Source organism: Ambystoma mexicanum, chromosome 3p (genome assembly GCF_040938575.1).
Source record: "Ambystoma mexicanum isolate Mex_15411 chromosome 3p, UKY_AmexF1_1, whole genome shotgun sequence".
NCBI classification, from domain to species: Eukaryota; Metazoa; Chordata; class Amphibia; order Caudata; family Ambystomatidae; genus Ambystoma; species Ambystoma mexicanum.
The window spans coordinates 664453390-664479792 of NC_090925.1; the positions used below are offsets into that span (position 1 = coordinate 664453390).

Consider the following 26403-nt stretch of genomic DNA (forward strand, 5'->3'; position numbering starts at 1 on the left):
GGCTATGATTGTTTTGCATTATATAAGCAGACTGATATCACAATATCTCCCCTCTGCTAAATCTATTAACCTATTTTCGCCACGGGTAATCCTTTGTTGGAGCTTGTGAATGAAACATGCACGCCATTGCCAATGTTTTCTACCTTTAAGTGCTCAATGATCTCTCTTCATGGCGGCCAAGTCTGTCATATATTGAGTGGATATGTGGACTCAATTATTGTATCATTATCTGTATTATAGGAAGGTGTATCCCTAAAAAAGTGCATTATTTAATGCTTTCTCAGTGTCAATTCCATTAAGCCTAATTAATGGCCATGCCACTGTTGCCCCATTGCAACTTTATTTGTAACCCTGCATGTCTGTCTTTGCCCATCCACACCATTTTCATTGTCCTGCGTTTATGCTTTATTAAATCGTAATATTATACTGAGAATCTCGAAACTTTGATGCCAGATTACATTACGGTTGCAGAGTACCCACCTCGCTTTGCCCCACTGCTAGCAGTGGCACGTGATATTTAAGTAAATCCCTCAAAAAGCATTTTGTGAATGCCCACAATATGCCGAGGAGACCATGGCAGGGAGGAGTGTTGACAATCTAAGGTAGTAACATGGTAGTGGTTGTAGCTTCCGCACTGAATGTACTGTCAGATTTTAGCAAATTATGGGCCGCAAAGACTTGTGTGTACTTGTACATGAGGAGCAGGAACACAAAACACGAACACAATGACCTGGAACATTTATTTCATGATTGCATCTAGAAAAATGATCTAGAAAGGTTTATTTTACCGTAGAGCCGCCACCGCCAACCTGGAACAGGAAAACATATTTTTTAGTCACTATTGTTCATCACAAGATAATTATCATCTAGAATTGAGTAGAAAGAACACAGCATTACCATGTGCACACTGCTACCACCTCCCTGAAAGAAAAAAAAAAACAAGAATGTATTGATATGATGAAAATAATGGCATATTGATTACATCATACATTAATATCATGTGGACCTGTTTCTATGTCACTATCCTTTTTCTATTTCAATTTGTATTGCCCTCCTCTACTGTGCCTGAATATCGGAAATCAAATATGGTCTGAGCAGATTTAAAATACTGTGAAATGTGAAGAATCATCCACTCAATATGGCAGAAACAAAATCACCTGGTATATTGTATAGTCCACTGGTTTACAATAAAAGAAAATGCAAAAATAAGCATAGCATTTTCCAGCTTAAGATACCTGTCATTAAAGACTCTATTGATGAATGTTATCATTGTTTTTCTGATGTACATATTTTTATCCCCTAAAGCATGTTCTTGGGTAAGGTACTACTTTTAGTAGGGTGTTAATTGAATGGACTCTATGTCCAATAAGCATCCTCCTTAAATACTTGGGACGGTCATTAGATTGTAATCCCTCAAGTGAAGTACAGATGTGTAAAAACATGCTATCTCCCCTCTCCACACTCCTTAAATACTTGGAACGGTCATTAGATTGTAATCCCTCAAGTGAAGTACAGATGTGTAAAAACATGCTATCTCCCCTCTCCACACAGGTCCACAAGAAGAAAACTGTAGAGTGTCAAAGGGAATGAAGATCGTGAGGCAAAGTAGGTGCAATCACATAACACCTTTCCCTGCTGTCATTTGTTGTCAGCATGTGGCTGCCTGGGAGATGGACTATGTCTATTCCATCTACAAAATGGATTTCTGGAATCGACAACATCATGGGGACCTCAGAGGTAGTATTATGTGTCCCTTTGTCATTTGAGAGTCTTCCTCATTTAAGACCAGCAGTCCTTGCCTGGGTCTTTGCAACCCATTGCCACACCAGGCTACTCCTGGATTCACTTTCAAAAATGTGCTTTACAAGAACCTCAATTCGTTTTGGGGATAATCGTCCAACCTTGCACATGTACACTGTCTCTGATGATCTAGAAGTCCAGGTGGAATCACTTTCCATGTTTCTGATTCTTCTGTTCAATAGGTGCTCCTATCAGAAGTCTGCTCAGATTGCATGTGCATATTTTATCCAGCCTATCAGAGATCTTCAAATTGCTAGAAGATAATACAGGCTCAATAAAAGGTACAACCCACGTCCTGGCCCTTTGAAGTTTTTTGTCATGCTTTCATTAAAGGCGGGGGTAGATTTAAAATCCCTACTCTTTGTTTTGTTCACTCTGAAAGAATCTTCAAATCCTTCCCTGTCTTCTTTCTTTTAATCAGAATGACACATACAACTATACAAAGGGCCTAATTTACAGCCCGCTTTGCTATGGGATTGCACCATTTTAAACCGCTTCTGTGAATTAGGCCCAAAGTGGTTTTCCTTTTCCAAGTTTCCCCTTGTGTGGTCTCTGTTTTCATCTTGCTGCTTGTTCGTTGCGTCGGTGTGTCATTCTTGTTTGTAACTGTTGTTTTGGAGGACTGTAGTGTTTTTTGATGTTGTATCTTGTTCTTTGTAGATAGCTGTTTCATTAGTTCATTGGGTGTTCCTTAGTTCTTTTTGGGATGCATTTACTGATTCTCTAGTTTCCCCTTTCTCTTCTAGTTTTTTCATTATAATTTCCCTGTAATTTGTGGGCAGTGTTTACTTGTTAAAGAGACTGGGAGAAAAAGGGTACGAGTCACAATTATTGATTTGTATTCACTATTGTCTCACTCTCTTTTCCTTGTATTAAAGTTAATAAAGCATTTTGGTTCCTCATCAAAAATACTGAATCGGTGGAAAGAATAATGATGAGGATGTTTATGTATGTATTTAATTGAGCTTAATGATATTAGGGAGCAATTGTGAAGGTAAGTACAAATGATTTTCCAGGAAACAGGTTAATCCTACATGGAACTTTTTCGGCTACAAAGGCATATCATTGCTTTTTGGATACCTTGACAACTACTTCTCACTTTCCTAGCCAGTGCTCTCCTGCCACTACAATATAATTTCAACTCCTCGTTGTGTCTTCTATTGTTGCTCACTCCCTACTCTGAAATCTCTCCGTCTGCAGCGGCTCTCCGATGGCTTTAATTTCAACCTTTTTTTCAGATTTGCTACTTTTGTAGTCTTTACATTTGTACATGTCCTTAGACCTAAATATACATGAAGTCTATTTATCTGTTGCTAATTAGGTAAAAAACGCCCCAGTGTACAAACATTTAATTGTGGTATTTATGTCCTTAGACCTGATTATATTGTGCCTTGGTTTACTGTCGCCTGTCTCCACTGGTCCTCGTCTCCTTTTCTGCTAACAGTTTCATGTCCTTTTTGTTCTCTCTCTGAATCCTGGTCTTGTCTCTGCTGGTCCCTGCAATTTGGAATTCTCTTGCATTCTCTTGCATGCATTCAAGTCTCAAATGCAACTCTTGTTTCTGTTCGTTTTTGCTAAAAGCTCACTTGTGAACAAGATTCCCGCGTTATTAAGAACATTACTGCCTGTCGGTTGCCCTCTGCAGAGTTATCATTGTTAACTTTGCAACACATTTTCGGTTTTATACATTCATGTAAATATATTTAAGTGCATGTATTAATTGACTTTCGTAATTGTCTTGGGGGTGTGCCTGCTCATCCTTTTATGTTTACAAACCAAAACTCTCATGTCATCAGCCACTGTATGGGCCCCACTGAGGAGGTGGCATGCACACAGACACCCTGCACACCCATGGAATGACCCTTTGAAGTCCCAGTGATCATCAAGAACCTCTACCGTGAGGATGCACATTTACAGAGTGAACATCCTCCAATTGTTGTGGATGATTGCCTCGTCAAAGCTAAACTCCAATGGACTATTGAAAAGCCGACATTGTATTAGGTCTAAAGTGCCTCTCTTCCATTACCATTGCCTAATTGTCCTATTGTGCCTCGTGGGAGCATTACAGGATTACAAGCCAACATTGTTCACACGATAATATTGCCTTAATATTTTGGAACAATATTATTTGTTATCATATTTACCGTTTTTCCTCCACCAACTCCACCAACTACGTTCTAGTAAAGAGAAAACATGTATTTTCAAATTCAGATAAATGCAGATAAATGCAGATAAATTGTTTGTATGGCAGTAAAATGTACAGCTCTTATATTTGAACTGCTCCACCTACGAAGGTTTTAATGTGTACAGCCCCATCACCCAATATATATTACATGCTTCTAGATTGTTGGTAAGACTTTACATATAATTGCTTATCTCTGGCCCCTGAGTGGCCCCTTAGCTGACGAGTAACTCCCTGCTAAGTTATATGCTATTACAGATTGCAGCCTCTACATAAGAATGGATTTTTGCCTATTAAAAATACCAGTCCAGTTGACCCACAAAGCCGTCAGAACACCAGAGACATGCTACAAATGTTGCAATGTGGAAGTCACCAGATACCACATGCAATCATCTGTGCCACCCCCAATTGCTGCGTGCACAGTCACAAGATCCTTGTTGATGATCCACTAAACCCATGGCCGTGCATTGAACAGAAACTGGGCCTGATTAACAGAGCGTGATTCATTTGGGCTGCCCCATTATAAAAATGCTTCTGTGAATCAGGGCTTGTGTGTGCTGTAATACATGCAGCCCAGGTTTTGATGAACCCAGCCGCTGGTAGATTGCCCATTCAAACATCTCCTCTACATTTGTATCTCCAACTGAAGTATAACTGTGGACACCATCAAAGGAGCACTGGGTTGTGCACAGTAGCCTCACCTTCCCACATTAGACATAGCATGTTGTGTCATTACACAGCTATTTGCACAACAATCCTTAATGTGAAAATAGTGGTTTGGAAGGCAATAGTACATCAGGTATACTGTGAGATACATTTCTGCAAAATTAATGACGGTGCATCACTGGTATACATTACAGGATTATATGTCAACCTCATTCAAAAGATCAACTCATTGTGAAATCGTACAGCAACAATATATTGCATTTACTACATGTTCACAACCAACACCACTGCCAAAGCCCTGAAAGCTAAAAAAAAAAAAAAAAACATGCATTCCTATCTTGCGCAGAATGCAATTAATACGTTTTGCATTTTAATGAAAGGTGTGATTGCTTTAATTCAGTGGTCTTCAAACTGTAGGGATGGTCCACCTGGGTGGGTGTGGGCCCAAAAAATGCCTGGGTGGAGCAAAACTCTTTAAAACAGGATTATAGTGACTGCTTAAAAAAAAGATATATTAGCACTCAATAGAAAATGTAAGCATGCATGGCTTGTGGGGGCGGCAACATTTCTTCAAAAGGTGAGGCTGAGCATAAAAGAGTTTGAAGACCACTGCTTTAATGGACTGCCCCACTAAAGCGCCCCAGTATGTTTATTCGTGTAGTTAACTCTTGGCTGATATTCTATGGCTTTCTACATTCTTTGTTTTAAAGACTGTGCACATTTTATTCTATTTTATCATGTTTGATTATTCATCATGAGCTTGAGTCTCAAAGGTCTGCAGTCTTGTGTGGATTTAAGTTGCACCTTCTAACGTATACCTGAGTCACACATTCCAAAACCGGCAAGCTCAGAACACTTTGCACCACTCTGTGAATTAGGCCCGGTTCAACCTGTTTTTTGGCAGAGCAAAGTCACTTTGCACTAAAGGTTCCATGAAGTAGGCCATAAAATCAGCACTGTCCAAAAGGACACCCCAAAAATGTTAACGTGGCAAAACACACCACAGATGCAGAGTTTGGGTTGGGCTTTGAGAAATAGGCAGGACGGGTAACGAAGCTTCCAAGAAAAGTAGTTGTCCCCCATTTTCATAGCCAAATAAATTTCCTTTTTCTTAGAATCTTTTCTGAAAATGCAGGAGTGCTTAGTTGTGAGGTTGTATTTGATACTGTGCTTAACTTCAACATATTTTCAACTCCATCTTCCCACTTTAGACATAGTATTTGTTATCCATTGATTGTAAAGTGCCAATCATAGGGTGGAGGAGGTGATACATCAAGTATACTGTGAGATTAGTTAAGGTTATATAACAGGTGGTACCTCTGCGGGAATATTAATTACAGTACTAGGGGTCAATGATATCAACCAAATAACAACATCTTGTAATCTTGCAAACATTTTATATTTACCACATGGCCACCACCGAAACCACCTTCAATTGCCTGTAAATAGAATAAAACATGTATTTTAATGTTGTTGTATAGTGAATACATGGTAAACACAATGATCATTGTCACAATGGAACTCAGTGGCTCTCCACGCCAGCTTTTGAATACACATGGCTTCCCACTGGCAAATATCCGATGGGCTTCTTGTTCCTTTCTATTAAACACTGCTAATATTGCCTATTAGTGTATCAATTAGGTGCATACATGAAGTCTATTAATCTGTTGCTAATTAGGTAAAGAAGAAACATTTAATTGTGCTATTTATGTCCTTAGACCTAGTTATGTTGTGCCTTGGTTTACTATTGCCTGTCTCCGCCTGTCCTCGTCCCCTTTTCTGCTACCTGCTTCATGTCCTGTTTGTACTCTCTCTGGCTTCTGGGTCTTGTCTCTGCTGGTCCCTGCACTTCGTAATGCTCTTGCATGCATCCAAGTCTCAGAAGCAACTCCCTTCTATTCGTTTATGTTCAAAGCTCACTTGTGAGCAACCTTCCCCCGTAATTAATAACATTACATCCTGTCGGTTGCCCTCCGCAGAGTTGTCATTGATAACTTTGCAACACATTTCGGTTTTATACATTCATATAAATACATTTAAGTGCATGTATTATTTGGCTTTCGTAATTTTCTTGGGGGTGTGCCTGCTCATCCTTTTTTATTTCCAAACCAAAACTCTCATGTCATCAGGCACTGTGTGGGCCCCACTGAGGAGGTGGCATGCACACAGACACCCTGCACACCCATGGAATGACCCTTTGAAGTCCCAGTGACCATCTAGAACCTCTATCGTGAGGATGCACATTTACACAGTGAACATCCTCCAATAGGGGTGGATGATTACCTCTTCAAAGCTAAACTCCAATTGACTATTGCAAAGCCGACATTGTATCAGGTCTAAGGTGCCTCTCTTCCATTAACATTGCCTAATTGTCCTAATGTGCCTCGTGAGAGAATTACAGGATTACAAGCCAACATTATCCACACGATAATACTGCCTTAATATTTTGGAACAATATTAATCTTCATCATATTTACCGGTTTTCCTCCACCAACTCCACCAACAACGTTCTAGTAAAGAAAAAACATGTATTTTCAAGATCAGATAAATGCAATTAAATTGTTTGAATGGCAGTAAAATGTACAACTCTTATAATGTGTACGTCCCCCGCACCCAATATATATATATTACATGCTTCTAGATTGTTGGTAAGACTTTACATATAATTGCTTATCTCTGGCCCCTAAGTGGCCCCTTAGCTGACGATTAACACCCTGAGATGTTATATGCTATTACAGATTGCAGCCTCTACATCAGGGGCGTTGCTAGGGGGGGCTATAGCCCCTGATCTTTTGGTTGTAGCCCCGGATAGAATCTCAGGAGCTACAACCAAAAGACCAGCTAGCCCCCAGTCCCAACAGTTCCGACATCAGCTTAGCCCCGGGTCTTTTCCAGACCTAGCAACTCCCCTGCTCTACATAAGAATGGGTTTTTGCCTCTCAGAAATACCAGTCCAATTGACCCACAAAGCCGTCAGAGCACCAGAGACATGCTACAAATGTTGCAATGAAGAAGCCACCAGATACCACATGCACTCATCTGTGCCACCCCCGATTGCTGCGTGCACAGTCACAGGCTCCTTGTTAAAGATCCACTAAACCCGTGGCCGTGCATTGAACAGACTCTGGGCCTGCTTAACACAGAGTGTTTCAATTGGGTTGCCCCATTATAAAATGCTTCTGTGAATCGGGGCTTGTGTGTGCTGTAATACATGTAGCCCAGGTTTTGATGAATCCAGCCGCTGGTAGATTGCCTTTTCAATGCTTATTATGTCTGCTAGTGTTTTTCAGATAGTATAAAAAGTGTTGTTTTTTTTTCTTCATTTATTTCATCAGTGAATGTCAATATTATTAGTGATTGCAAAATAGTAATTACTTTCTTAACAACACAGTGGGTCCAATTTATAAATCGTGTTTCATAGGAAATCCCCATTGAAAATGGTTTGTAAACCAGACCCTATGTGTCTGTCCCAGCTTTATTTTAATTAGAATTTATTGGACATTTGTATGGTGCCTATACACAAATGTTTCCTGGTGCCACAAGACAGAAAAAGGTGGGGGTGGGTCAGAGGAATAAAAACAACACTAATGGTCATACTTGGCCTAGTAACATTTTCAAATGGGAGGGTGAAGCTCAGGGCGGAAGGGCTGGGATGAAGGAAAGGGGGCGGGGGAAGGTGCAGGAGGTGGAGGCCCAAAGAGCTTAGCAAGTGCTAATGGGAGCCATGGAGGGCAGTGTCAGGGGATACAAGTGTAAAGGGAAATACAAGTGTGATGGAAGGGGAAGGCCAAATTCAGGCTGATCCTGGAAGGGCTCCTGAGGACAAGTGCTCATTATGGGTGCTGGGGTAGACTGGTCAAGGAGGGCCTGACCCCTGTATGACTCATAAAGGACCAGTCGCAGCAGCAGGTGGACGTTAGCGAGGGAGGGGGAGAGGGAAGGAGGAGGGAGAAATTGAAAGCCTTGAGAAGTTTCTGGATATTAAGGAGATCCGGCTAAAGTCTGAGGGGCCCAGGGAGACCATTCCATAGGCTCCTGCCGAACAAAGAGATCTACCACACATTTATGAAGCAGGATATGGATAAACAGAAAGTTGCACTGTGACAAATCTGACAAACCGATCTGCTGTAGTTTATTTGAATAGAAAACTCAAATGCTTGAGTGACTTTTAACATGAAGCAAAAATGTATTGGTCTGGGTTCCAGCCATACATGTCTCAGGACATCCAAGTAGCCTGTCAAATACCTGCAATATGTGTCTCTATGTGTTGACTTACTATTCAGAGTGATACTTTCTAATGTATACCTTGACTTGGTAAGCAGAGCATTGGGGCACCAGGGCAGTTCTATGGGGTCCTGTATTTGAATAGGCATGTAAAGTATCTGTTTCTTACTAGCTTCCCAGAACATGCAGCATACTGTTCATTCATTTTGCGGTTGCATGTGATGTTGTATTTAGCTCCACTCTCCTCTCTTTTAAAGCCTCCCATGTACGCAAGCCTACGCAATACAAGTTGTGCACACGATCTAGAGGAAAATAACTTATTGCAGTGTATCTAATTACGCCTCTTGCATTAAGGTATGCTCTAAACCTGTACTCTGGCCTACGCCTTACTTGATCCTGCGCAATTCTACCCCCATTCAGTGTGCTACGTAGTCCCTTGACTCACTAGGTCCTTATGTATCGTTGCTCTACTGGTTTAGATTTTTGCTGCACTTTGCCTACATTCTCATTGCCTAAATTCTTGTACTACTAGATTACTATGTACCACTGCTATGTAATACTGCCTTATGACACATAGGGGTTCCCAGTCTCTTGCTTTCTGGTTACAGTGACCCTAACAGCTACATTAGCAGGTATACATCACTGTCCGTATACTCCGTAGTCGTTGTTGAGTTCAGACTGTTGATACTGCCTATTTTGTGAGACTCTAGCAAATTCAAATCTGCATAGTTTGTGAACATTCAGTTAAAGTAGAATCTGCCTACTCTGTGAGCCTTTAGATACGTCGAATCTGCCTACTTTGTGAACATACAGTTAAAGTCGAATCTGCCTATTCTGTGAGCCTTTAGCTAAGTCGATCTGCCTACTCTGTGAACATCCAGTTAAAGTAGAATCTGCCTATTCTGTGAGCCTTTAGCTAAGTCGAATCTGCCTACTTTGTGAACATACAGTTAAAAGTCGAATCTGCCTATTCTGTGAGCCTCTAGCCAAGTCGAATCTGCCTATTTGTGTGCACCTGCAAATGCTAACTATGCCTACCTGTATGCGCATATCCTAAATCTATTTTGCCTATCATAGCCTTACAACCTAGTTCACTTCGCAGCCAAAACCATGCTCACCTGGTTCACTCTCATCATGTTCCCCTTCTGTGTCATGCACGATAATGTACCTTGCAGCGGTAATAATTACATATCCTTCAGTAATGGCTTAGCCAAACTTGGATGCTTAAGACATTACCTATCCCTTGCCCACACCTTTCCTGCCCACCATGTCACCCTTCCCTCAGAGCTACCACCTACACCACACCACTAAAGATAGTGACCACACAGTTTACACCCTAGCCAATACTACCCTTGATAGATCCTTGTGCCACCTCAGACCAAATGCTCCACATTTGACAGAGGACGACCACCCTAGTATCAATCCCAACCACCCCAAACCTAGTACTAAACCCACTACTAAGCCACAAGGTAACCCACTTACAGTCAACCCTAACCTCACTACCCGCAACAGTAGACTAGGCACCAGACTCCCCGTCACGTTCAGTAAGTCTTCTATAATACCCAAGACTAAGGCTGCTAACAATAAAGACACAGCCTCTAACAAGCCCAAATCCTCCCCCCTAAATGGAGCTTTACTTAATGTCAAGTCTCTTGTTGCTCATCCCACAGAAATCAGACGATCTTGACTTCCTCGCCATAACAGAAACCTGGCTACATGAGGCAGCAGGACCTTACCTATTCCTAGCTGTTCCCGACAAATATTACACCTTCAGAGCTGACAGACCCAATGCTCGAGGAGGAGGTATAGCTATCATCTTTAAATCCTCAGTGGACCTCAGATCAGTTACCTCCCCTCCACTTAAATCATGTGAGCCCCTTACTATCCAGCTACAATCCACCCCCAAGAGCACGATTACCATTCACTTAATATATAGACCCCCAGGTCCTCCTGGAACCTTCGAGGAAGACATCAGCTCTCTAATAGCTGAGAACTCTAAACCTTCAGCACAAAATATCATCCTTGGAGATTTTAACCTTGGGTACAATGACCCCAATGACACCCTAGCCTCCTCTCTGGCTAATGCTCTAGCTGAGCATGGCTTCACACAACTTAGTTCTCAACCTACTCATCAGAAAGGTAGAATCATTGATTGGGTAGCGGCTCTCAACTGTAATATTACCTGCAAAGCTCCCCAACCTCTTGCATGGACTGACCACCACCTCATCTCATTTGATATTAATATTAACAACTTAGATTCTAAACAGTGCCCCCCTGCACCAGCCTGTCCGACTAGAAATAAGCGTAACATTACTGCTGAAGCCCTAATCCCTTTGGTCCTTCCCATGCTCAATGCACTCCCGCCCACTGCTGACCTTAACCTACTGGTCAACACGTACAACGACTCCATGGCTAATGCCATTGATATTATCGCCCCACTGAAACTTGGAAAATGTAAACAGAGCTCATTTGAACTCTTGGTACACCTGTGAACTCAAAATATTGAGAAAAAAGAAAGCTAAGCTTTAAACACTATGGAAAACAACACCATCTGCTGAAAACAAAACTAATCTTACGAATATCTTCTCCCTATACAAAAAGGAGATAATTTGTACCAAGAACGAAGCCTACAATGTTAGAATAAACCAGGCAGGATCTTGTACTAAAGAACTTTTCACTATTCAAAAGGAATTAGATTATTCTAACCCATCCACAGATGCTTTCACGAAAGACAAATCTTGGTGTACCAGTATCCAGAACGCCCTCGCCAACAAAATCACAGGGTTCCAAACCAAAATTGAGGTTAAACGACAACAATTTACCAGTAGCAAGTCTACTAACCCAAGTACACCACCGCCCACAGACACTGACATAGGCTTCACTTTCAAAAAGGTAACTATACCAGAAGTCCAAAAAATCATAACCTCTCTAAAACCCTCTAACTGCAAAGGGGATAGCTGCCCTGCCCAGATTATACAAGATGCAGCTAGAGATCTATCCCCCTTCATCACTAAACTAACAAATCTGTCCTTCTCCTCTAATTCACTACCCAGCAACCTGAAAAAATCCTGGGTTCAATCATAAGACCCGGCCATTCCCACTAATTACAGACCAATCCCTACGGTTCCATTCTTGCTAAAAATTCTTGACAGAGTTGCCTATCTGCAAATTCAGGATTACCTAGAGACTAACCAACTGCTAGGAATATGTCAATCTGGCTTTCGACCTCAACACGGAACAGAAACTGTCCTTGTTGATCTCAAAAGTCAGATTGATGATATCAAACATAAAGGTAACATGGCCATCTTACGCCTTCTAGATCTCTCAGCGGCCTTCGACCCGGTCGACCATAAAATACTCTGCAACCACCTCTCGTCTGCAGCTCACTTCTCCTCCTATTCTGTCATGTGGATACAATCCTTCTTGGCTAACAGAACCGTGAGAGTTTTTTCATCAGTGGCAGCAGCAGACCCCATCCCTATCACCTGCGGTGTCCCACAAGGCTCTTGTGTTTCCCCCACTTTGTATAACATATATACAAAGCCTCTCTTTGACAAATTGGACCATCTGGGTGTCACCTACACCAATTACGCAGATGACACCCAGATACTCCTCACCATCTCAGGTAACTATAGTGCTGGCGTCATCTGGATCAATGAAATCTTCTCCATCATTCAGGCATGGATGGCCACACACGGCTTCTGTCTGAATGATGAGAAGACTGAGCTTTTCCTTGTCGGCTCACCTAATAACTTGCTGAAACTCAGCCCTAATTACAACAACATCATCATCGATGGTAACACAATTCCCATTGTTAAAAATGTGAAAACCCTTGGCTTTTATCTCAACGCCAACACCAACCTTTCCAAACAAGTTAATATGACTGCCTCAGTCACTGCCTACACTGGAAAACTGATAAGGGCCTGTAGACCTTTCTTGTCCACTAATAGTTGCCTCACGCTGGCAAGGGCTCTCTTACAGTCCACACTGGACTATTGCAATAGCCTATGCCTAAATGCTAACCAATCTATAATCAACAAACTACAGGTACTCCAAAATAACGTGCTACGAGCAGCACTAAACATCCCCAGGCGAGAGCACATCTCCACTACCAGAACATCCTGCAAATGGCTCTCTATACAACAACAAATTGACCTAAAAAACATATGTCTCACATACAAAGCCCTAAACCATCTAGCCCCACCCTATCTCACCAACACATTCACCCTGAAATTGGCTACTAGAGTTACCAGATCCTCCAATACCTTATGCCTTACGGTGCCCAAAGGATCTAGCTTCACGGTCCTTGCCTCCCAACTCTGGAATACCTTACCACTTAACATCCAATCTATTGAATCCTTTCAGTCTTTCAGGAAACAGGTTATTGGATGGTTACTGGAGAAAAACTAAGATTACCATCTTCTATCTCCTATGCCTGACGATACTTCCTATATTTTAACTGTTTGATGCTCATTGTAAACTGTATAAACTGTAAAAATGTATAACTGTAAACTGTATACATTGTATTTTGTAACCTGTCCCGAAGCGCCCTTTTACTTCTGGGTCTGAAGCGCTATATAAATAAATAAAACAACAAAACAAACAAAGAAGGTGCATCCTATGTGTCTAACATCTCATTTACATTTGCATCTCCATCTGAAGTATAACTACATACACAATCAAAGGAGCACTGGGTTGTACACTGTAGCTTCACCTTCCCACATTGGACATAGCATGTTGTGTGATCACACACATATTTGCACAACAATCCTTAATATGAAAATGTTGGTTTGGAAGGCAATGGTACATCAGGTATATTGTGAGATACATTTCTGCGAAATTAATGGTGGTGCATCACTGGTACACATTACAAGATTATATGTCAACTCCATTCAGAAGAACACCTCATTGTGAAAACGTACAACAACAATATATTATATTTACTCGCTGTTCACAACCAATATCACTGTCAAAGTCCTGAAAGCTAAAAAAAACATGAATTTTGAACCGTGCTAAAATTTCCATGAATTAGGCCCTAAAATCGAATGACACCCCAAAAATGTTAATGTGGCAAAACACACCACAGATGAAGAGTTTGGGTTGCGTTTTGAGAAATGTCATTATGAAAGACCAGATGTGTCTGTTAAAATATGGCTGATACTTTCGGGTTGTGGTTCCTGCAAGTGAACACAATTTAGCTCCTTCAAAAAGCACTACATTTTTCCAATACTTGTAATTTGTAATGTGGGTCTCCAGGTGCATGTTAATTGGTAACCAATTAACGGAGTACCACTCTTAAATGGATTCCTGTAATAGGCAGGGCGGGTAATGAAGCTTCCAAGAAATGTAGTGCCTCATTTTCATAGCCAAGTAAATTTCCTTTTTCTTAGAATCTTTCTGAAAATGTAGGAGTGCTTATTTGTGAGGTTGTGTTTGATACCGTGCTAAACTTCAACATATTTTCAACTCAGATTTCTCTGGTTATAGCCATATCACGTCTTCTACATTCACCTAATCAAGTGTAAAGTGGTACTTAAGCATACTATGCAGTGAAGTATGCACAACTCCAACTTCCCACTTTAGACATAGTATTTGTATGCCATTGATAACCCTTGTAAAGTGCCAATCATAGGGTGGAGGAGGTGATACATCAGGTATACTGTGAGATTAGTTAAGGATAGATGCCAGATGGTACCTCTGAAGGAATAGTAATTACAGTACTAGGGGTCAATGATATCAGGCGAATATCAACATCTTGTAATCTTGCAAATATTTTATATTTACTACATGGCCACCACCAACACCACCTTCAATTCCCTGTAAATAAAATTAAACATGTATTTTAATGTTGTTGTATAGTGAATACATGGTAAACACAATGATCATTGTCACAATGGAACTCAGTGGCTCTCCACGCCAGCTTTTGAATACACATGGCTTCCCAATAGCAAATATTCGATGAGCTTCTTGTTCCTTTCTATTAAACAATGTTAATATTGCCTTTTAGTGTATGAATTAGGTGCATACATGAAGTCTAGTTATCTGTTACTAATTAGACAAAAGAACACCCAATTGCACAAACATTTAATTGTGCTATTTGTGCTTCACTAAGTTCTCTTTGGTATTGCAGAAGAGGCCAACGGATTCCTTTGGTGTGCTCATGTAAATAAACAACCCTGATTGCCTGTCAATATGATTTTATTAGCAAACCATGCACTAGGGTGATCAAGCCTGGTGTGTGTGTGTGTTTGGTGTAACCAAGGAGGTGCTGCAGACACACACTGTACACCATGAAATTGATGATATGAATGTTCTGGCTTTTGGTACCATAGACCCTAGCACATTCTGGAACTCTTCTTTTGGGCCAAAGACATTAGGTGTTCTTCCTGTCCCTGGCCCCCAGTGTAAAATGCCTGGGGGTTAAAAGTCTACCCTCAGGATTTAGAGAGGCTCAAATTGCTTCAGTCAGCAGGGCAGGTTTTCACTGATTGAAACTTCTTAAGAAAGTCTTGCTTATTCCCCTCTGTCTGTCGTGCTACTGTTGTCACCACATCCACAATGGGATACATTGATTACTGCAATCGGATCTATCTAGTGCAACCAGACTCTCTGATTCAATTAATTCAGATTTTTCCGAATGCTGCAGCCTGCCTAGCCTTGCGGATCACCAGATCTGAGCATATCACCTCGCTATTAGGTAAACTCCACTGGCTCCCGGTTAGGAGACGGATTGAGTTTAAGATCTTGAGCCCTACCTTTTTATGAGAGAAGCTTAAAGCCTACATTCCCTCTCATAGGTTTCGCTGCAGCAACAAAAAACCCCTCCAAGTTCTGTTTGTACAAATCCAGATCAGGGGGTCACTCCTTTTTCAGTCCTGGCCCCTAAGCTCTGGAACACGCTCTCACTGGCACTCCGTGGCCTTCCATACCTTCTTCGTTTCAGGTAACAACTAAAGACCATGCTGTTTGCTGTCTAACTTCCCTGTCTGTTTTGTATTTCTTCTGGTTTTTTCTCCGGTTTCCGCGCCCAGATGCCATATTAACGTTAGTTTGCGCTGCACAAATTGTAATACATACGTACACACATAATGGGCCACTTCAATTTGCACTACAAAATGTATCAGTGTCTAAGTAAAATGTTCACATGCTAATGCAAAGTAGGTTTGCTTCGAAGGACCTGCCCCCAACTCCCCAAAACAGCAGGCAGCCATTTCTTTGCCGATATTATAAATGCTTTTTCTGTTTTTTTTTACAGCAAATATGTTCTTGCATTTTAAGATTTCCTTTTATATGGTATATTTTCTATGATGACGGTCCCTCTGTAACACTTTAAGATGGAAGGAAGGTGACTGAGGGGGAAAGGATCCCCCAGCCAATCAATATTGAACATGGCAAGGTTATGGTGAGGAGGCCCTGAACACCTTTCCCAGGTCCCTGATAAAGGGTAGGGGACAATGACATTGCCGTAAAACAGGTCCATCTAAGGGCTCAAATCCCATCCCATCCCATTGGCTTTGAGGGCACACCAGTCCTAGAGCCTTAGATCCTGACCTACACCCTAGTATCTCTGGGCAGGATAATGAAAGACCTCCCCTCACAGTTTGAGAGAGCCCAACTCTGGCTTTAGCCAGACATAACTTCCCACAGGTTGGAAAAACAAGCTTTCCCTTTAAGGGTAACACTTTCTATAAAGACAATAGAGGAAGCATGTAATCTGATACTATAAAGACTGGGCGGGGGTGTCTGTACTTCTGCCCATTATATGGTAGGGTAAATGCACAGAACACCCCAGTAAGGCTATCAATTTGGTAACAGTTGACGCACAGTCATGCTTAAGCTTTCAGGAGGTGATGCAGGCATAACACTTTGTACTTGGAATACTTGTTCAAAGAAAGGCAACTATACACACTTTATGTGGTAGCACCCATTACTTAAATCCAGTAATAGATGCACCAACAACAGACAATTGTAAATAGCCAGGTGGATTCCTAAGTTAGGTGTAACAGCATAGAGTATGACAGAATGGCAGGTTAGGTATGAACAGTGGCAGAATCCTTTCTTTAGACTAGACACGTAATTGTGAGTGAATATCCGCTCACCTGGGCAACCTGTAAGGGAAAAGTTAGAGAGTAACATATGAAGTCTTTTACAGCCCGGTTCAATGATGCTCAATACCCTTGTGCTTTCTTGTAAAAGGTTCTACTATCCCCAAAATACCTGAGAGGTCTCAGGAGAACAGGATCCAAGACAAATTTGGGACCCCTCGGTGACTCTTGAGGCTAGAAGATGCCCTTCCTTGTCACAGAATCTTTGCAGCCTTGGCAGCTTTATTCAACAATTCCCTCCGAGGATAGACCCCCTTTGGAAGAAGGAGCCACTGGGATGGTGAGTAGAAGAATAAAAAGGAACCAAAATCTTTCTGAAGTGCAGCCGCTTGGCTCTGCTCGGTGCTATCCTTTGTTTGATGATTTTTCCGACTGTAGAAGTCCTCTGAACATGAAACTTGCTGTGGGCTCCTTAAAGGCTTGGCATATGAAAGTAAGACCACTGGGACCTGTCAATGACTTCTGGCGGTGACCTGTGCATAGGTCACCTTTGCTGTTGGGCTTCAGACTATCACAGTTTTCCGACTTTCATTTCTTCAGTCTTGCAGCCGCAGCATAGACCTCTGGTCAGCTTCTGGTGACCTGGACTCCGCCACTAGAGTGGACCTCAGACCCTCACTAAGTCTGGACCCTCAGGACGTCTTTGTTAGCTTATTGTGGTCCGAAACCCACTGGCAGACCTTCCACTGCACCCAAACACCCTGGGCTCGCTCCGGGAGGAAAAAGTTGTTGGGGGTAACGTCAAGGAAGGATGTAGGTGATTTGACCAAAACCATGTTTTCAAAAGAGTGAAGTGACCGAATTGTAATTTTTGTATTGCAGGGGGAGCCCCCCCACAAATGCCCCGTTCTTCACCTACCTTTATTAATATCCCTTATCCAACCCCGAAATATATTTTATTTAAACATAATTTTTTTTCGTTCACGTCTACGGTATCGGGCAAGGATGTCCTTTCAAATGTTCTTAGGCATTTGGAACTTTCGCAGCTCTGGTTATCCAGCAGCACTATGCCAGGGTACACCCTCTTCTGGACAGTAGACAGCAACAGCTTCCAGCGATCACAAAACAGACCTCAAGACGCTGGGCGACATCAAGGGACTTCTCTGGCTCGAGATGTCCAGCACTACTCTTCTGGACTTCGAAGACCCCTTCTCCAGATGGCAGACACTCAGGAATGGCTTCCAGGATACTTCAAAGAAGAGCAGGAATGTCCCTCGTAACTCGAGGAGAGGTCTCCTTCACAGGTCCTGGTAGGAGACACAACAGCTTTTGGATTACATTGAAGAAATGCAGCAGCATACATCACTTCCAGCGGGGCTTCAAGGAACAGCTTCTTCCTGCTTCAGTTTCAAATTCAGCTTCTGAACAAATTGGGGCAAGTACCCAGCCTTTCAGCACACTACACTGTATTAATGTCAGTTTCAGTCAGAGCTGTCTCATTCATTGTCTCACACACACAGAAACCAGACACCCACAACAGAGAATGTGAGTGGACTCCCAACTTCATTCACACAGGTCCCAGCCCTAGGGTGTACCCACAATGCACAACACCTGGGAAGGCTCCAATTAGTCTGACAGGATGCAACCACAGTGCGATATATGATAATTCCACCCAACCGCCAGTCAGGAGGAAAGAGAACATGAGAGACATATATGATGTTTCCACCCAACAGCCATTGAGGAGGAAGGGACAGAGTCAGGGATTCCCAGGACTTTGGGAAACATGGTTAAAGGCAATAGAAACCAAGAGGCCACAGTGGCCATGTTGCATTTGTGTTGGAATCTATTGATTCCTATGGCAGTGCCTGGGTATCGCAATTAGCTCAGAGCCACTGCCAAGTCAGCATGTAGCTGCTACCTGCCCATAGCCTGCTGTGTGGGCAGCACACTGGTGCCCAGAAACACCTAAGGGGTACAAGGGTCTACCCCCACCCATGGACCAATAACGGTATCCCATGGGTGTTGTTCACCAAAAGATAACACGAAGAGCTGCACTACCAGAGGGTCAGGCTGGACCTCAGTGGCAGAAATCATAAAGAAAACACACACAGAGAAGTGGTAGGACAAGGACAGAGGCCCTGTCCCTCCATAAGGCATTTCCAGCATCACTGATACCAATGACAGTTCAAGCAGATCTTCAAGCAGTTCTTCAAATGAGTCATCTTTCACCGTTCACAGAACCTGGGATGGGCAGTGCCTGTCTGAGGATGCAGTGTTTGCCATCTGTGACTCCCCAAACATAGAGAAATTAATGCAGGATACTGCTTCTCAATAGCCATGCTCCCTAGCAAACAACCTTTGTGCTTAGGAAACAAAGTGTCATAGTCCCCACTTGTATACTATTCTCAATGAATATGAAAAGCTCAGACTCAGAGGTTTTCCAAGTATGTAACTAATGATCATGTAGGAAACACCAAAGCCCATTACTCAACATAGACATCCTCAAAAGAGTCAGAGCAGAACATCTAAAAACAAAAATATCTGAGAAGCCAGATAAAGGTGTATGGGAGGAAAGGTCTATTATGCCCCCCTCCCCTCTATTCCCGTCCACGCACGCTGACTATGCTCGACCCCTGGTTGGCCATGCGCCTCTGACCAAAGGTGCTGGGCAGCCTCGGGAGGACACATACGGGCTCAACATCCACGAGAGAGGACTGAGTACTGACTCCATTTTGTAATGAACCCTGACTCCAGTTTGTATACACCAAAGCAGGCCTTACAGCAAAAGCCAGCCTGCAGGCCGGCAGCTCTCCCCTGGAGCCATGCACAGTTAGCCAGGAACTCCCCCCTCCACCTTCCCTCTGGTGTCTCTTTGATTGTCCTGTTCTCACGGAAAACTGGGCGAAAATGCTACAAACGGAACACTGTATCTCTCGCCTTCCTCCTTACATCACTGACCTGTGAATGACCGAGCCAGAGTCGGGTCCTGATTAAACTATTAATCTCCACAAACCTGCCTCCTCAGTTACAGACGTCAACCAATAGATATATAACCTATATAACCCCCCAAACTCACACCCTTTTTGATGTAACAGATGCATGCCCCACGTTTTTGTGCCAACCAGCTTCACCCCTAGTACTAATCCCACTCGTGACCATAAATTCTCTTCTGTGTTAATGTATGATGAACCCGTTCCTATGAGATGTAACAGAGCAATTGATAAATAACCCACCTACCAGATTGTAATGAGTATAATATTTAAAATCCACATTCTGTGATATAAGGTAATTGTCTTTCAGTACCATGTACGCTCACAAATATGCTAAATGTTAGGAGAAATCATATGTTGTGATGTAAGAGACACAGCCTACGGAGCCAATGTAGATAGAGCAATCCTGTAGCACGATGACCATTGTAAATGTGAATATAGAGCGCATGATATAATCAGAAACCCCTTTCTCACCCATTGCAAATGAAGATAAAGAACACATGCTCGAACCCCATTCCAATGGTTTTACTTACTTGTTAGTATTACAAAAGAGGCCAGAATGATATTTTTTTTAAATATTTAATATGCGTGTCCAATACCTTTGTCATTACATCTTTCTAAGACTGCCTTTCTCACATTGTGATGTGATTATGCCATATTAAAATGAGGGACACATCCTGCCCATTATCATTATTCATATTAAACAAAGAGGGGTGTGTGTGTGTGTGTGCATTGTATTGCACGCAGAGGACAACTCGAATTGGCCTTAGCTCAGAGCCACTGCCAAGTCAGCATGTAGCTGCTACCTGCCCATAGCCTGCTGTGTGGGCAGCACACTGGTGCCCAGAAACACCTAAGGGGTACAAGGGTCTGCCCCCACCCATGGACCCATAACGGTATCCCATGGGTGTTGTTCACCAAAAGATAACACGAAGAGCTGCACTGGCAGAGGTTCAGGCTGGACCTCAGTGGCAGAAATCATAAAGAAAGCACACACAGAGAAGTGGTAGGACAAGGACAGAGGCCCTTTCACTCCATAAGGCATTTCCAGCATCACTGATACCAATGACAGTTCAAGCATATCTTCAAGCAGTTCTTCAAATGAGTCATCTTTGACCGTTCACAGAACCTGGGATGGGCAGTGCCTGTCTGAGGATGCAGTGTTTGCCATCTGTGACTCCCCAAACATAGAGAAATTAATGCAGGATACTGCTTCTCAATAGCCATGCTCCCTAGCAAACAACCTTTGTGCTTAGGAAACTAAGTGTCATAGTCCCCACTTGTTTACTATTCTCAATGAATATGAAAAGCTCAGACTCAGAGGTTTTCCAAGTATGTAACTAATGATCATGTAGGAAACACCAAAGCCCATTACTCAACATAGACATCCTCAAAAGAGTCAGAGCAGAACATCTAAAAACAAAAATATCTGAGCAGCCAGATAAAGGTGTATGGGAGGAAAGGTCTATTATGCCCCCCTCCCCTCTATTCCCGTCCACGCACGCTGACTATGCTCGACCCCTGGTTGGCCATGCGCCTCTGACCAAAGGTGCTGGGCAGCCTCGGGAGGACACATATGGGCGCAACATCCACGAGAGGACTGAGTACTGACTCCATTTTGTAATGAACCCTGACTCCAGTTTGTATACACCAAAGCAGGCCTTACAGCAAAAGCCAGCCTGCAGGCCGGCAGCCCTCCCCTGGAGCCATGCACAGTTAGCCAGGAACTCCCCCCTCCACCTTCCCTCTGGTGTCTCTTTGACTGTCCTGTTCTCACGGAAAACTGGGCGAAAATGCTACAAACGGAACACTGTATCTCTCGCCTTCCTCCTTACATCACTGACCTGTGAATGACCGAGCCAGAGTCGGGTCCTGATTAAACCATTAATCTCCACAAACCTGCCTCCTCAGTTACAGACGTCAACCAATAGATATATAACCTATATAACCCCCCGAACTCACACCCTTTTTGATGTAACAGATGCATGCCCCACGTTTTTGTGCCAACCAGCTTCACCCCTAGTACTAATCCCACTTGTGACCATAAATTCTCTTCTGTGTTAATGTATGATGAACCCGTTCATATGAGATGTAACAGAGCAATTGATAAATAACCCACCTACCAGATTGTAATTAGTATAATATTTAAAATCCACATTCTGTGATATAAGGTAATTGTCTTTCAGTACCATGTACGCTCACAAATATGCTAGATGTTAGGAGAAATCATATGTTGTGATGTAAGAGACACAGCCTACGGAGCCAATGTAGATAGAGCAATCCTGTAGCACGATGACCATTGTAAATGTGAATATAGAGCGCATGATATAATCAGAAACCCCTTTCTCACCCATTGCAAATGAAGATAAAGAACACATGCTCGAACCCCATTCCAATGGTTTTACTTACTTGTTAGTATTACAAAAGAGGCCAGAATGATATATTTTTTTAAATATTTAATATGTGTGTCCAATACCTTTGTCATTACATCTTTCTAAGACTGCCTTTCTCACATTGTGATGTGATTATGCCATATTAAAATGAGGGACACATCCTGCCCATTATCATTATTCATATTAAACAAAGAGGGGTGTGTGTGTGTGTTTGTGTGTGTGTGTGCATTGTATTGCACGCAGAGGACAACTCGAATTGGCCTAGTCAAAACAGTCAGGCAAGGAGAGATTACTTGACTATTTTGTGGAGGACAAAGCTAATGTTGTGCATGTTCACTGATTGTTCCTACTATGTCTTGCTGAATGAGCTGTTAGGTTCAGCCTTAATGAATGATATTGGGCAAGAACACTCTTGTTGGTGCATGCACAGTCTATGTGTGATTCACTAGGCCCAACCCAGTGTTTTAAGTGAATCTCATTAATAGTGGGGATGCACTTGATTCTCCACTAAAGCCAACGTTGACTTTTTTAAAATTTAATTTTCTCACCTCTGAGTTATCACCCTTCCATTATTATTACCTAAAAAAGTATCACTGTGTACTTCAAAAATAGTGTACAGTGTTGTATGCCACTGTTCTATTTTAAATCAAGAATGTTTTTTTTGATACCTTCCTTAATCTGTCCAAACTATCTCTAACCTGGCAATCAAGATGATGGACGGGATGGAACTTTGAGGTACATTGTGAGATGCATTGATGAGAAATGTTCTGACATAAGTCTAAGGGCACACTAATTCAATTGAGTAGGTGACATTGCTATTCAGCAGGTAACAGCATTGTGAAATCGTACAACAATCATATGTTTTACTTAAAATATGTCCTTCATCAACTTTACCACCAACTCACTGCAGAAGGCAAGAAGCATGGATTTTAGTGTTCAGGAACAAATAATTAAAATGGGCCACATGAGCTAAAGAACATCCTGTACACAAATCTGAGTCCACCGATTGTGCTTCTGTAAGTAATCCTTGGTAATCCAGAATGAGCCAACATTTTTATTCTGTAATATTTTAAATGCGTTCAATATTTTTGTCAATACACCTTTCCAAAGCTGCCTTTCTCACATTTGGGTGTGGGTATGCTATACGAAAATGGGGGACACAGCATTCCCATCATTATTATTATTATAATTATAATTATAATTAGTATTATTATTATTATTATTTAAATTTTTAACCCATGAGCTGTGTGTGTGTGTGTGTGTGTGTATGTGTGTGTGTATGTGTATGAGTGTATTTTTGTTGTGTGATGGTGTATGTGTGTGCGTGTTTTTGTGTGTGCGTTTATGCTGCCTTGGATGGTAATACATATATGCCATTTTATTTATCGTATGATCGTAGTGTTCTGTCACTGTCCACAAGAGGACATATTTACCTTATGTTCAGCACAGACTCCTTGAAGGCTCCGTGGGATGAAAACAGACCTTTCTATATTGAAGTCATGTTAACTTGTTTACATATTAAGAGATGTTGTACCGTCAGCTTCTAAATGTAAATGGCCAACTTTTGACTTTCAATTCAAGTGTGATTCATCAAGTTATCTCTCTTCCATTACTATCACCTAATCAAGACATTGCACAGAGATGAATGCAACATTACTGTTTTTAAAAATGGATAGAGCATTTTGATGCCTTCCATTACCCTTTTAAGACCTTCTATAAACTCAAAATCTAGAGATAAGCGTTGATGTAGCCTTAATGTGCAGAGTTAAATGACTTACTTTGAAATCCCCATACATACCTTCCAGGGCATACTCATTAATCTATCTAGAAATCAATACTATTCAACGTTAAACAAATATTGAATAAGTGAGTAAACAATTTTCCCCACTTACTATTCCACCACCAGCTTTGCCACCAACACCCTACAGAAGACAATATGCATGTATTTTAATTTCAATGTGGATGAATAGTAAATATAAACTTTGAAAAGACAATTACATGTACAGGTGTCTGATTGGATCTCTCCCACATCATTTTAGAACCCACAAATTCTTCCTGGCAGATACTTAATAGACTTTTAGGTTATTTGTTTTAAAAGATAGCAATAATGTATAGTGTTTTACATTTTTTCTTCAGAAATCAACTTTGAGTTTCTCTGCCACATGAGCTAAAGAACATCCTCTACACAAATTTGAGTCCACCAATTGTGCTTCTGTAAGTAATCCTTAGTAATCCAGAAGGAGCCAAAATTTTTATTCTGTAATATTTTATATACGTCCAATATTTTTGTCAGTACACCTTTCTAAAGCTGCCTTTCTCACATTTGGGTGTGGGTATGCTATACAAAAATGAGGGACACATTTCCTATTATTATTATTATTATTATTATTATTATTATTATTATTATTATTATTATTTACATTTTTAACCCATGAGCTGTATGTGTGTGTCCCTTCTGGGATTGTACAAAATATATGCTGATGTATTGATGGTTGTCGTGTTTTGTAATAATGCCCAAAAGGATGTATTCAACTTATGTTCACCAAATTCTCTACCAATGCTCTATTGAACAAAAAACATATATTTCTATTTTGAAGTCACATTAGTATGCTAACATATTAAGAGAAGTTTTAACTTCTCCCCTCAGATTTTAAATGAAAGCAGCAGCCTCCTGACCGATATGTGATGGGCATGTAACTTCTTTGCTTCAAAAACTGAAATGATATACATTTATTGTCACATTTAAGGGTATACATGAAATGTGTTTGACTGTACCTAAATGCACTCTAGAATGCACTCAATGTGTAATTATCGATTGCTCTTTTGCAAATTGTTGGGTGCTCTTTGTTATTATAGAAGCTGACACATGATTGCTTCCCTATTGTTGAATTCATACACACTCTTTTTTTATACATGCCTTCTTGAGGGGATTTACCTAATTTGAATTAGGTAATGTACAATGCAAGAAGGGGGCAGAGGTTTTGAGTGATCATGGATTGTAATACAATTATGATCACAAACATTTAAGCCATATTGCTTTGTGTTTGTGTGTGGTGGGTGAACTACCCTCGCTGGGGAAATAAATCACACAAACACTTAAACTGAACATCCAGAAACGTATATGAACGCTCATTAGAGAATCAAAGGGTACCACCACTTCTAAAGACAGAGTCAATTTGCGATTGGCAACTCCATTTGGTAGTGGGCCCTCACTGTCAGAGATCCACTGAAATTAACCGAAGGAACGCTACCAGAACTGCTGACTAACTGAACATTTTTCTGGCTATCAGTTTGCATGTTCATTGATTGTTCTGTATCTGTATTGAATTGTGAGTGGTGCTGCATTATTGATTGATAATGGCCCAAAATTCTCAGAGCTGACATTGCAGCACATTCCACATACTATGCACCGCTGCACAACACATGGTTTTCATTGACTCTCATTACTATTGAGGATACATTTGATGCTGAAACTAACTTGTTTCCCCTCATTTCATTTAAAGTGTATCACCTCTCAGTTTTCTATCTCTGACTACTATCTGCTAGTCAAGAATTAACTGACTATCAGTATGTGTATGGTGTGTTTGTGGCGTGTTTTGTTCCACGGTACAAATTTAAAATTAGTCATGAGATTTTGAAGCCTTTCATAAGCCTTCCAAAACCATCTGTAACCTGACAATCAGAGGGTTAGAAAGTGACCGTACGCCAGGAAAATTGTGAGATAAATTATGGTGAATTCACCGGACATAAAACTAAAGGCATATTCATGAAAGTTATTATATGTCAATAATATTCAGGGGATGACATCATCTTAACATTGTCCAAATATAATATGTATTACTTACTCCATGTCCACCACCAATTCCGCCACCAATGCCCTACAGGAAATAATATTCATGTATTACAATGTTGGGAAAATGTCAACTAGAATTTTACATGTCAATTCAATGTACAGAACTCACAAAACAGCTAAATTCCACCATTTTATTGCACGCAGAGGACAACTCGAATTGGCCTAGTCAAAATGGTCAGGCAAGAAGAGATTACTTGACCATTTTGTGGAGGACAAAGCTAATGTTTTGCATGTTCACTGATTGTTCCAC

At 41.5% G+C, this 26403-nt stretch overlaps 1 protein-coding gene across 1 annotated transcript in view; it reads right to left on the bottom strand.

Annotated features, from left to right (window-relative positions):
• LOC138580696 (loricrin-like) overlaps positions 1–26172 on the bottom strand; it is a 67210-nt gene extending 41038 nt beyond the window's left edge. The window contains exons 1-7 of the mRNA XM_069651439.1: positions 26146–26172; positions 24193–24222; positions 7126–7158; positions 6055–6087; positions 3945–3977; positions 898–921; positions 789–809 (exon numbers count right to left, since the gene is read on the bottom strand). Coding sequence (XP_069507540.1) covers positions 789–809; positions 898–900 — 24 coding nt within the window. The 5' untranslated portion in view covers positions 901–921; positions 3945–3977; positions 6055–6087; ... (1 more) ...; positions 24193–24222; positions 26146–26172. The remainder of the gene's footprint in view (positions 1–788; positions 810–897; positions 922–3944; positions 3978–6054; positions 6088–7125; positions 7159–24192; positions 24223–26145) is intronic.
• Positions 26173–26403: the final 231 nt, after the last annotated feature.